The following is a 13,777-nucleotide window of genomic DNA, read 5'->3' on the forward strand; positions in this document are numbered from 1 at the left end:
ATTATACTGCATTTCCAGTCCTATATTGGAGTTCTGTGACTCCTGTATGGCAGCTTTGCATGATTCAGTGTCATTTTCTATCTTATACTGGCCCTTCATGTAGGCCTTAGATGTTCCAAGACCTGGAGCATGTTACCAGGCTGCTGTTGTTGCTGGGCGGTACAGACAGACTGAGCGTTGCTGTGCTGTTGCTGTGCAGAGCAAATTACCATATATGGAACACCGGCTTCGTCTAACTCCGTATGTTGTCAAACGAAGCCGTTGGTAGAAAAAGCAGTTCCAAACAGAGCGTTCAGAATGGAAGGAAATCTGAGGTTTTGGCTCAAAAGAATTTCTTTTAATACTTTTACCTCATTATTTGTAGCTTTGGCCATGTTTAACATGAACATCCAACATTGTAACATTGTAGATAAGTCATAAAATATGGAAAAGCATAATAGGTCTCCTTTAAGAAACTTTTTGGTAATTCTTTGCAGCTGTCACTTGCGAAAGCGCTGACTTGAGAACAAAGATTGTGTGAGCAGTATAACCTAAACCGGGTAAGCTGCCATCAAAAGAAAGTTTTCCTTTTAGTAAATACAGTTTTGCTCTCTTGTTCTCAAAAAGATTAATTGCAGAGCCAAAGGTTTGCTCTCACATGTGTTACATGCATTTACCCCATAGTTGTGCTCTGTGTAATTTCATTGTTAATAAATATCTTTGTTAGACAAAAAAAGATACCTGAAGATGGAGTCTTGCTCACTTATGATGGGCAAAGTATTTTTTTATTTTGTTATACTTTTTATATACTTTAAAAGGATAAGGCTGGTATTGTAGTTTATACTTCAAATCATCAACAAATCTCATGAAAAGACCAAACTGACAACGTGTCAGTCTGTTTGTCAATACTTTCTTGACTTCCCTGCCCTGTCAGTGGCTGTCAGCCCCAAGTTCTACTGAAGATATAAATCGTAACTGACAGCTCAGTAATTTCCTGAAACAGCTGGTCAGTTTTTAACAAAATGTACACATTTGTTTGGGACTATTTTCAGCTGTGAATTAATCCACATTTGGTGCTCTAGTGAGTATTTGGGGCAGCTGGACGGTGTAACTGCAGCATGTGTGTTCAAGGTAATGAAGGAGCAAAAGTGTGGATCATGTGTTTTTTATAGTTTTGAGTAGCACAAAGGAATACGAGCAGGCGTTGCGTTAGGGCTGAACGATTTTGGAAAATAATCTAATTGCGATTATTTAGCGATTTAATTTGCGATTCATTTTTAAGCTCTTTACCTTCTGTATTATTCAAAAAGGGCAAACAGTAAATCAGTGTATACTATGACCAACACAATATTAGAAAACAGAATATTGTTCTTTCTCGTGTTATGATGAATTAGGTAGAATTATTATTGAGCAATGGTGGAGAAGATATATAAAATAATAATAATATGAGAAAGATAATTTGAGTCAAGTCATGGCATTAAATAATATGATATAATATCATCAGGAAAAACTAAGTTTAATACAGTGTGTTATAAAGTAAGCGCTCAATACAAAACCCACAGTTCAACAACCAATTAATGCGTCCTTATCTCAGTTCAAATCTCCTAGGAGTCCATCTGTCTGTATTCCAGTAAGCAAACAAAAAATACTCAGTTTGAGGTACAATTCAAAAGTTGGCCAACAAAAATAAAACCAAGTGTCGCCTCTCGTGTTTAATAGACAAGCTTAGTAATTCTCTGATAATTCTTTTTTTTAAATTAATGATAAAATGAATTATAAAATCACTTGATTATGCCAGTAGTTTTTAGTTGCCCATATGTTTGGCTGTTTATACTATGAGCAGGCTGCTAAATTGTGTTTGCTTACAAACATACAGAGGGTAGGTGTGTGACCCTCCCCATGGCCGTCCCCACATCTCTGTATGTTTACCGGCGGGCTGTGTGACAGATGGGCCCAGCGAGCACCACCTCCTAGCTCCCACTCCCTATAGGAGTCCTCTAGATGTCACGATATGGGTGTTCATTTCCAGAACCCCCTCACAGGTGGTAGTCTGGGCTTTGATGTCCCAGCTGCTGTGGAGAATCTCTGCTTACACTGCTCGATCCCGGGGGCTCTGCAATGGAGTCTTTCATTAAGCCAACGGACTCGTAGGAAGCAAAGTCAAACCTCCAATCCTCCAATCTCTTTTTGAGAGAGTCAATATGTAGTTATGTACTCCACTCGGTGTCAACAATGTGGCGCTCCGGATAGAGTCACGACCCGGGAAGCTTGTTTAAACGATGATGAATGCAGTGATGAATGGAGCTGCGGGCCCTGATGGACATGCACGGCGGAATAGAAGGTGCAGACGTCTCCCGAGGCCTTTCATCTTGGCAGTACGAGCATTATGTATTCTGCTCACAGCTAGGTAATGACCCTTGGATGGACTGAGCTTCTCTCCGGGGGGGTTTTGCACGCTCTTCCCCGCGGAGAGCCACAAGGATTTGCAGTTTCCTCTGAAGTGTCACTGTTTATTCACACCGCTCCGCTTGAACAAAGTGGTGAAAGAAAAGAGACCCCACGAAATGCACGCATTAGCGGTACAAATGACAGGGTTGTGGATCGCCTTGACAGGGCACTGAAATAAAAAAGATGCAAACAGCACCATAAGGAGCAAGTTACGCCTGTCATCATGACAGAGGGCTTTTGTATTTGAGGTCAATTTTTAAAGCAGTCAGTCAAGTTTCCCTTTTGAAGAAGTCTGATACGTGTTTTTTACTGACCGCAAATCATGCAGAGCGGCTCTACTTTGTTCTCAACAGGGTTACAATGTGCTGTGCAGTACATAGAACCCCATGAATCACAAGCCTTTGCAGCAAATCATCTTTAGGCAGTGTTGTTGAAAGGTGTAGTGTATGTGTAATCCATGACGCCTTTATAAATCTTTACAAGAAGGTCTAGAGCTTCCTTCATCTCCTGTTATAGATTCTTTCCTGCCAGCACACAGTGTCTGGCTTCTCCCACTGGCTTATCTACCTTTGAAACACTTCAAAATATTTCAGGCTCCATCCTGACAGTATTTGGTTTTGACCATGGAGGTGCTTTTCAAGTGCTTATTATTTCCGTCGCACAGTGTGAGCGGAGAGATGTTTACTGTAGACAGCCATATTTCTCCCCGTGGTCTGTTGTGCTTGTCATCTCGCCAGCTGTCAATCACTGTCTACACCCTGGCAGGCCAGAGGACATGCAGAGAATCGCATCCTTTCTTTCCCGCTGCTGCGTCCAGCCCCAATCCCTGTTCAACCTCCTTCTCCACACCCTGATAGAGTCCCATTGAAGTTTATTTTTTAAAGATGTGTTCTTGGAGCTTTTCAAAGGCTCATCTAAATCTTCTGAAGGTGCGGTTTTGCTTAGGTCAGACATATTCCCTTTGCCTCTGAGATTTTATGAGCACTATGTATTGCAAGATAAATCCCTCAACCTATTGGTGCAGAACAGCTTTGTCATGGTAGGAAAAATTGCTTTTAACGATGAAACTAGTTTCCATATGTGTGTGTTATGAATGAGGCCCAGTTGAACACTAGAGATGTTATTTATTGTTGTCTAGACACTTCCAGACAAGTTTTATTCCATAAATCTCTTAAAACTCACAAAGTACATAGCAGAGTTTGAGGGCTAAAATGATAATCTAATATACATGGTTGTCAGTAGAAGTGCACCAGTGCATAGGTGTGACATAGCTTCCTGCTTGGATGCCTGGCCCTCTAGCCAGAGTCCAGGCTGCCCACGGTGACTGACCCAGCTGATCTGTTTTTCTGGAAGTGGCAGCTCCTGCTTTTAAGCCATCAGCTCTCATGGTCCATAGATCTCACAGCACAGGTCTCGGGTTGGACACATTGCTCATGGTTTCAGTCCAGAGCGCACAACTCTCTGTCCCTACCAAGGTGACATTATACTTTAGAAAAGTGTAGAGCTGTCAAACTTCAAACTGAGATCCATCTTGATCTGAAATGTTTGACTGCTCCAGAGGTGGAACAATTCATCTATCACTTCTACGGTATGTTGAGGACAATGACATTCCCCCTTCTTGTCTGTTATGTATGGCTTATGTGGCGTAGCATTGTTCTAGGTCACCCTCTCTTTATGGCAGCACTTCTTTTTTACATGTTGTACATGGTGTAATAGCCAGCTAGTATCTCAAAGTCAGACTTGCTCAATAGCATCGCATTCATAATTTAACTGTAGATTTCGAGGCAGATGGTCGCCCATCCTGGGTCATAGTTCTGCTCAAGGTTTCTACCTGTTAAAAGGAAGATTTTCCTTGCCTCTGTCCCCAAGTTCTTGTTCATTGTTGGGTCCCTGTTAATAACTAGACCTGCTCTTCAAAAAGTCCAATGAGACAACTCATGTTGTGAATTGGTGCTATTTAAATAAAAATGAATTTAAATAAAATTGTATTTATTGCTCACACACTTTTTATTATTACTCAGGTAAACACTGCAAAAGAGAACTGAAAACTCAAAAATGAACAGTTACCATAAATTCTGACATGATGGTCATGGCCTTGATTTAACTCACTGCCCAAAGAACTCTTTATTTAAAACAGTTAGTTTTTTATTTTCCCCCTGTTTTTAATACATATATTTATTATATATAAGTAACACAAATCGGTGTTTACTGCACTGCTCCCATTTATTCAAGTCAAAAGTGAAAACACAATTATACATGTGTCTATAAATGTTATAGATACAGTCAACACTTCACACACATGTTAGACACATCGTGTTTCTCATGGCTAATTACATGTCAGTATGTACATGTACTAGTAGAAAAATCACATCAATGAAATCCAAACATTAGCTATTGATTTGTAATGCCATGTTTGCCAATGTTTTATTTTGGGCTGATGTTGATGCTAGAGAACAGCTCCTAGCGCATCCATAGATAAAAAAGAAGATTGAATGTGCTTATTAAATGAAAACAAAAGTAGTTGTCTTGGGTTAAAACGTAAACAGATGGGCTGACTGCCCAACATCGATTGACAAGGCCCCAACACAAAATCAACCAGGTCTCCAAAATGAAAGTTTTAATGACGTGTTTATAGGTTTTATTTCTTTAAATACCTATAGAAACTTTAAAACATTTAAAGTTTGTTTTAAAGGGATGGAAATTGATTTTCAGTATGGTCATCATCTTTTCCAATTTTGTTGAAATAGACCCACAACTCAGCTAACATCTATACGCACACGCATCTCTGTCTTTTATTGACTTTATCAAAACCACTTTGGAGAGTGAACAATTCACTGGTAAGCATTCGGGGGGGGGGGGGGGGGCATCCCCCTTGTTAGGAAAATGACCAATATGAGTTCCCCCTGTTAACCTGCCATCCACCCTCTCCTTCCCCTAGGAGGGGTTGTTTAGTGGAATATGTTGGTCTAGTCTGGCGGACTCATTGATCCTTTATCTGACTGAGGTTTGTGCAAGTTAGAATCTATAGCCCTGACCAGGCTCTGAAATATCTGCAGCCTAACTGCTGTATATTGATAAATCCATGGCGCTGTCTGTGGTGCTGAAGTAGCAGAAGATGTAATTGCGTCTTTTTCTCTTAGTCCCCGCCTTTCAGTCAGTTTTGTCCTGAATCGATAATATTATGTTAAGTATATACGACAAATACTCAATTCTGTACTGTTTTGCAGCTTATATACTCTATGAAGTAGTGTCACCTTGTCAAGGTGTAGTCGTGAAGGGCTCCCATTGGGCAATCACTGACTGCCAATAGCAATGAGCCTGATAAGTTGCAAAGACAGTTTGAGTAGTAGTATGTAAGTACATACATAATACAATTATGGATAATATTATCAGCAATATTAATACATGTAATAACTGGTTGTTTAACATCAGCCAAACATTGCCCCTAACAGTAACTGTCTAAGTTTCTATCATCACTGTCTGCAGTACAAAAGCTAGAAAAATATACAATAATGTCTCAACTTGACAAAACACTGTTTGTATGCCAATTACACAAGCACTTCAAGCATTTAGTCAACTTCAGTGATTTCAGATGTTATTTTTGGTTTATCTGAGTGGCACTCTCAATGCTAAGTCACCAAATAGCATGGTGAGTTGTTTCAAGTGATTAGCCTTGTTGCTTACACTCATTTCAGTCAGGTGGGTTGAAGTACGACAAGGTCTGGCACTAGAGATGAAGTGGTATCAAAGTTAGTTGAATAGTCATTATGGTGGTATTATAAATCAAGGCACAGACAGATCAGTGATTAGTTTAAGTTATTGTTAATGGTTTACAGAGCAGTTCTTTCAATCAAGTAACTTTGCCAGGCCTTAATTACGGAAGTTGTTCTAATGAATGCCTTGCAGTTAAGACTTTGCAGTTGAAAGACGAAACTAGCACAGAAGATAGATGTTGATAGATGCTATGAATGATCAAAGCAGGAGAACTTACACTGCATGTCTTAGCCGGAGATAGTAGCAATGCACGGAGCTTCACCTCTAGATGCCTGAGTGATTAATGTATCCGTGCACCACATAAGGTGTCTGCATCAACTTAGAAATGGACAAAAGCACAGTGGGACAAACAGGTGGGAGACTACAAGCAAATAAAGGTGAAGCTAATGGAGCGTGCTAATATGTGCATTTATTAAGCCCGTCGTCTCCTCTACCAGCCCAATCTGCCACTTTGCACAGCTCCCCGGGTCCCCGAGGAGTGAGTCATCGCTCACTTAAAATGATGCACCTCATGTAGAAAATGAAGAAGCTGCACATAAAGCCCTTCATCGTGATGACAAGTGGAATTGAGAAGAGTCTGCTAGCCTCGGGCACTTCTTTAAGGTTGCCGCTGGACTCTCGGGACCCCGAGATGGAGGCTACTTAAGGAGCATGTAATCTGCTCCTTGCCTACACTTTACATTAAATGTGTGATCGGGCTCATTGCTGTTGGCTGAGGGATCGAGAGCTCTCTCCGGACCAGTCAAGAGCAGGGCTGCTGTTGACATAACAGAAAAACTGACTGTGGGCTGAGAGACGTAGGGAGGAGGGTGAGGTGGTTGTGCAATGAGATGGTACTTGCACCCCTGCAACATCTGACTGGGGCCCGATGTTGAGGCAGTAATTGGGAAGTCTGGAGTAGATGTCACCCGCTTTTAATTCAGATAATCTTTTGTAATATCCAAAGCAAGATACATTAGTAGAAGGGCTGACCCCGAATAGTCGAAGATTCAATGCTTTGATGGGTAGAGCCTGATTCAACTGTCAATCTCGAAACTTTGCAGCAAAATGAGGATCACCATTGCCATTTTGGCAACATCTTATTTAAAATACAACTATCAGTTTTCTCCCAATAGGTTAATATACAGCTATTTACAATATACATTTCAACAGATAATGCTGTAAATAAACATGTAAAAAGAAAAAAGTTAATTTTTTAAAAGTTTGTGAATAAATCCAAAATTATCCTTAAAGAAAGAGGTTCAGAGCATGTGTAGGCGTAGCTTGTGTGTGTGTGTGTGTGTGTGTGTGTGTGTGTCGTGGGACATTCGGATCATTTATCACTACTGATGAACCACACAAAGAATATTATATTGTTTTAAGAACTTGAACAGTACTTGAAATAGATCTGCGAGGAACCGCGTGTATGCAGTCGCACGGCACGCAAAACTTGGCACAAGACCAGTGAATGGCAGGTTCGGCCACCCTAAGAAAATGGGTGAAGAGCATAATGCATAAAATGCTAAATACTGTTTATATTATGTAACCCCTTGGTTTGAGTGAAAAGGTGAATAGCAGCATACAAGTGTTATACAAGACAGACAGCTTTCTGTTTAGCTTGTAATCTTGAGTAGGCTTGTTTCTAGTAAATGTTTTGTTTATCCCCATCAATGCACTCCTACAAATAAAAGTTGTATTTGCCTTTTTAAGAAAAAGGTTAACTTGCCTATAGAAAGAACAATTAATTGCCTAACACATACAACATCCATTTCCATTTTATGGAATGTTAACTGAACTGGTTTTAGTCTGTGGACATTAGACAATTTTAACTGTAAAATAAGAAACCAAAGTCTTCAGTCTGTGATTCTTTAACTCATATTTTTATGTAGTATTGAACTAGTCTATATAATGCATAATAGAATTCCTAAAATTCAGTTATGGCTTTTGGTGTGCCACCCCAGGATTTTCAGTGGCCCCATCTGGCCACCCCTGGGGAAATTTTCTGGGGGCGCCCCTGTTAGCCACTGAGTATGTGGACAGTGGAATTCATACAATATGAAATCTCCTGTACATTTTCCTGTACGTTTTCTCTGTTGCTTGGAACAGCCACTATTCTTGCTTCTTATGTGAAGGAACTGGGTCGGATTATCTGTACGTTCGCTCCCGAGCCTCTCCCGAGACTACAGCGACAACACTGCAGCTAACGAAATGCAGTCCACTAACACCACAAAACGAGTGACTCTACTCCAACACAAACTCCATCTAAGGATAAAAAACAACAATAAAGTTTTATGTGCTGAAGGCTGTTAGGCAAAACGGCAATCAAATCGATATCAGGTGAAAACACAGTCAACATCAGAAAGATTAAGTGATGGAGAGACCTTTTTGTTTTGAAACCAACAAAACTGACAGAGTTGACTTTCATACTAATGGACAGGTGAATCAACATTACTGCAAAGCATTTGAAATATACTGTATGTTGGCTCAAGTTAGATAACATTAGCTTGCTGGCTAATGCAGAGCAGTTGCGTTATCATTATCCAGTGAAAAATACGTCAGTTGTACAGCTTTCCTCATTACTAACGCGACTCCTATTACTATTCTGTGTACCACCAGTATTATGTCAACGTGTTCTTTTTAGCCTGCAAGAAAGGATGTAACGCTACAGTCAAATTTGGAGCAATTTGTTTACTGACAGTGATGCAAGGAAGAGGCAGACGAGGCAGCTAACGTTAGCACAGATCTACCACTGTTTGTTTCGTAATGTTCAATTATTGTCGTTTTACATATACTCAGGTAAACAGCTTCTCCACTGTCACATTCACTGTAACTTACATGACCCACATTATTTACAATAAAGCAACATATTGGTGCAGAAAAACACAGTGTAAGACCCATTCACTACAGTAAAGTTACTCACTGCGGTCTAACTGTTATAAAGTGAGGCAACAATCTCATTTATAATATTCAGTCTAGCTCACTAACCGTTTATTATCATCATTATCATACATTTAGCTGTGCTCACATTGCTGAGCCTCTGGTGAAAGATAAAGAAATAATAACATTAGTTACTGAAAAGCAGGCAGGCGACAAGCTGTAATGGTGCAGTGGGAGTTTACCTGAGTTTCCAGCAGCTGTCTCACGCTGAGTCTGTATATGTGTGTCGGATTTGTGCTATTGTCTTTCTGGACACGCACTTACCTACAAATAAAGGTGTTAGGTTTACATGATCAGGCTAAACTGTTTACAACCTGTCTTTTCATCTGACTGCACATGTTTGTTGTAGCAATGCCACTGTGTTTCCAGATCACAGCAATTTCTTTGATGGCAACAATCCTATCATAACTGATAGAAATGACGATCTAAAATAAGACCCACGTTGGAATAAACTAATAAAAATAAAATATATTTAAAGAATTATATGCCGGCTCTCTTTCACAGCAGATTGTGTTGAATCCTACAACAATCTGCTACTGCAGGTATTCCTCTTCATGCTCCACCTGTCAGTTTTAAGTCATTGTGTAGCATATTGTACTTTAAAGTTGCTGCTCCCATGACGACTACAAATCACTTCTCATTCAAAGCAGGAAATCTTAACAAATCAACACACTCAGATGACTGATCTGTGATGACTGAGCTTAGAAAGGCGCTGAGCTCCTCTGTCATGATCCCTACCTGTCCTTTTTTCTAAAAACCAACCGCTGCTGCTGCCGCCACCATCCACTGGTAAGACCTGTTTGTTATAAGCCGCTTTTAATGAGCACACTCCAACTCGCCGGCAAATCGCAGTGACTTTTTCACCTGCGCTGGAACAAACTCCAGCAGCCTAGCTGCGTGGCAATAACTTGAACTCGAGAAGCAACAGTCCACAAGAGTTTTTCATCTCAGCAACAGCAGCTCAAGGATAGATATTAAGCACATGTAATGACTCTGAGATAATAATTAAATGTGGAAAGTCGTGAAAATCGCTGCCTACGATCTTAACTATGCTGCCAATATGCTGCCAACAGACACAATCTGTTTTTGTTGAGTGAGATTATCCCAGATTATGGATCATATTAGTGAGAAAGTACAGACTTTAATAAGCATTTCACTTTAACAAAAGTGTTTTCAGCCCTGCAGTATACTAATTTATTGCACACATTGAGAGTGGAGTTGTGTAAAAAACACAGTTATGATGCTGGAAAGCACTTTAGATGGAAACATCAAAAGGCACATATACAGCACAGTCTCCAGCACACAGTCGTTTCTCTCCAGGCCCAAAACTGCTTTTTCAACGTGTCTCTTTCTCTCTGTGTGTGTCTGTGTGTTTAGTGTCCAAACGCTGGAAGGCTGTGACATCCTCCTGGGCCCAGAGGTGACGTACGGTCCACCGGGCCTGGACCTCTTCTGCCCAGTGGCCATGACCATCGCACACTGCGCCGAGGTGGACGCCGAGAACTGGAACATCCAGCTCAAGAGAAAAACCCAGGACAGCAAATGGGAGGTGAGAGCTGCAGGACCACACCTGTCAAGTACAGTACAGCCCATCAAGGTCTTGGCTCTGCTCAGACACGGCGTTTGGCTCTCCTAGGTTGTCTTTTTCCTCAATGGCTCTATTCGTTTGTTGTAGTGAAATGTCACCAGGAATAAAGTGAGGGCAAACTCACCAAACCCCAGTGTTAACACTGTTTATGTTTACAGTGCAAAGGCTGCTGCACCCCAAGACTAGACTAGAAATGACATTAAAGTGCCGATGCATTGATTTTGTCGACAAAGTAAACACTAGGAAAGAGCAGTCACAGCATAAAAATGTTAAAAAACTCTACGTACTATTGAGGTCCTGCTGTGATGTCACCATCTAGCATCGCCATATTGACGGCAGGAATCAATGCACTCGCATCCATAAATAAGATGTATGTGACCACCATACTGCTCAGTTTGTTTACATGCCTAAAATAGTATTATTTGCCCATGCAACTTCAGCTGCAACATCTGGATCTAGTGACCTGGTGAAAAATGCTCCAGTGTACAAAAGAAAGAAAGACAAACAAAAGCAACACCTGATGTTTCCACACATCAAAATGATACCTGTATGCTTTCCCGTGAGTTCAGGTTCATCCCACATGAGACCCATCTGGTTCTCAATTAGCTAATGCAACTGCAGCTGATATCTCAACCGGCTGCAGACATTTAATGACAAAACCACTGAGTCTCTGTTGTTCCCCTCACCTCTACATAGTTTTCAACTTGGCTTGTTCAACCCTCTCCAGCAGCATCAGGCAGAGATTTTAAACAAAACAGCTCCACACGCTACCTGCTCAGCACCAAGCTGCAGGCAGACATGGTTAGCAACAAGCTGGCAAGGAAATTAAGAATGTAAATGTTAAAACAATATTTATCTCTTTAGAGCAAGTGGGCTCTATGAGTCTCGTACAAACCGGAAATACTAGCTGGGTATTGCTAGCTAGCTAGCTAGCTATGTTTGTGTTAAAGGTGTTGACAGCCCCCCCGAAGCCCCCTACCCTTATCACATCAGAAATATAAGTACCTAAACTTAAGTCACTGCCGATGTGCTAGCAGGTAGGGTAAGCCTCCTTTGTGTTGCTGGGATGTAGCAAACGGTGGCGTTTCATACGGACGTTGGTACCTACAGTGTAAAATACTTACGCTTTGTCACGCTGTCTGAAAGCCTCAGTTAGGTGTGTCTTTCATTCCATACAGTAACTGGACATCGCTCAGTGTAGGACAGTGAGTAGACGTTACTGTCATTTTTTTGACATAAGACACCATGGGTCGTTGACTCTGTTTTCTTCCTCTGTTTGCTTTATTTATGTGCTTTGTGGTAAAAGGCCCAGTTGAATTATGTGTGAGCCATAAAGGACTGTTGGGCATTTGTGGGTGAGCTGATTGATCCGGTTTATGCTCTCTGTGGGTCCAGAGGGTGATATAAGGCCACATGAAGGTAACACTGCTGGTGCGGCAGGAGGAAAATAAAGAAACAATTACAGCGTGTAATGGCGCGGCTGCTGTCAGTCAGTGGGGGGGTGGGGTTGTGATGGTGGTGGGGGTTACAACAGGGAGGTAAGGGGCCGTTAGACAAGGAAAGTATCGATTAGTGGATCAGGAAAGACATGGCACGGTGAATTTAGATGTGAGGCAATCAGGAGGAGAGTCATGGAGATTGTTTCTCTGCTGACAGAGGCTCTCCATTGGCTTCCTCATCAACCCCCACCCCACACACACACATACCTAACACACCATCGACACCTATCACAACCAAGCCTTGCACCTCTCACCCGATATTTTGTGTGTCTTGTTAGTTTGCTCAGATGCTGGGGAGCAGGACACGTTCTATTTTCCCAGCTCTGTATGTGAACGTGTTCCAACAATGTCAGCTTTTGTCTATTTTTCCTCCCCTGTGAAGGAGATTGTTTTTACTGGTCTGGATGAAGTCCCAAGAGCTTAATCCCAAACCCAAAGGCAATCGCTTTTGTCACTTTGCATTATTTGCTAGTAGTTTTGAGCAGTAACCAGCAAGATGATAACAAGACAAGGGGGGGGGGGGGGTTGTATAATGAAGACAATATTCAGTCTGGCAGTAATGCAAATGTAAGTCAGACGTAAAGTTTTAGCAAGCCAAGCATGGGTCAGAATAATGAATACCACAGGTTTGCCCCTGGCTGTTGTGGTGGTTGTCAGCGCTTAAAAGAGCTTGTTATTTAGAGGAAAACCAGACGGATTTGCTTTCTACAGTGTCTGTCTTTTGTCCTGAATAATGTTTTTCTAAGTGATGGGGATTGTTGCTGTAAAGAATATTCAAGAGTTGCAGTGGCCTCTGCATGCACAACGGTCTTGCCTCAAGCAAAGATGCAACATGATGGACCTTCAATTCAAGTTCAGTTTTACAGTTTCTTTCTGAGAGTGTTTAGAAAGGTGCTCAGGTTAGGCCAAAGGTACTGGAGCTGGCTATCCCACTCCCACAGGGTCCATTTCTGTACGCAATGACGTGGGATTCATATCCATCATCTTCTGTGTCTTACATCGTTTGGAAATTTTACATAAGTGGATGCCAAAATACAGAAATCAGAAGTAGCAGCTTAGCCTTTCTTCTCCCATCTTCTTCTTTGTAATCTTTCCTGAGATGCCACCCGATGCCTCTGCAGATTAGAAACCACGTCGGCTCTCTTCAGATCATTCAGTCAGAGATTAATATGGTTTTGAAGAGCTCTTCTGCTGAGGTCTTGTTTGCTTACAGAGGTGTCACCACTGTATGGCTTTTTATTGTATATTTTCTTCCTCGTCCTGTGAGTTCAGGCAAATACTTAACTAACTAGGTTTGCCATTGTGTGAACAAAAAAAAAGAAAAGGATTTCTTTTCAGTGTAAGAGGGCAATTTCTCAAGATGGGCACGTGTTGTGAATGAGGAAGGGAAGGAGACTGGAGGGAATATGAATAAATACAAGATTCATGTCTCTTTGAGATTTTACTCTAATATTAAGAGGGCGCAGAGATCCTCAGAGCTTCTTGGTTAGAAATAATGAGTTACCACTGAGGTCTAACCTAAAGAGAGAAAGAGGACGGTTTTGACAATGCATAATACCTGCAAATGCACAGT

The 13,777-nt window shown here is 41.3% G+C and overlaps 1 protein-coding gene across 4 annotated transcripts in view; it reads left to right on the plus strand.

Annotated features, from left to right (window-relative positions):
• Window positions 1-13,777, plus strand: part of unc5db (unc-5 netrin receptor Db) — a 191,026-nt gene that overhangs the window by 150,054 nt on the left and 27,195 nt on the right. For all 4 annotated transcript variants that reach the window (XM_038703670.1, XM_038703669.1, XM_038703668.1 and 1 more), the window contains one exon: window positions 10,495-10,666. In XM_038703670.1, the coding sequence (XP_038559598.1) occupies window positions 10,495-10,666 (172 nt within the window). The remainder of the gene's footprint in view (window positions 1-10,494; window positions 10,667-13,777) is intronic.

This window comes from Micropterus salmoides, unplaced genomic scaffold (genome assembly GCF_014851395.1).
Source record: "Micropterus salmoides isolate LMB-PRFRI ecotype aquatic unplaced genomic scaffold, ASM1485139v1 Ms_hic_scaffold_7, whole genome shotgun sequence".
Taxonomy (NCBI): domain Eukaryota; kingdom Metazoa; phylum Chordata; class Actinopteri; order Centrarchiformes; family Centrarchidae; genus Micropterus; species Micropterus salmoides.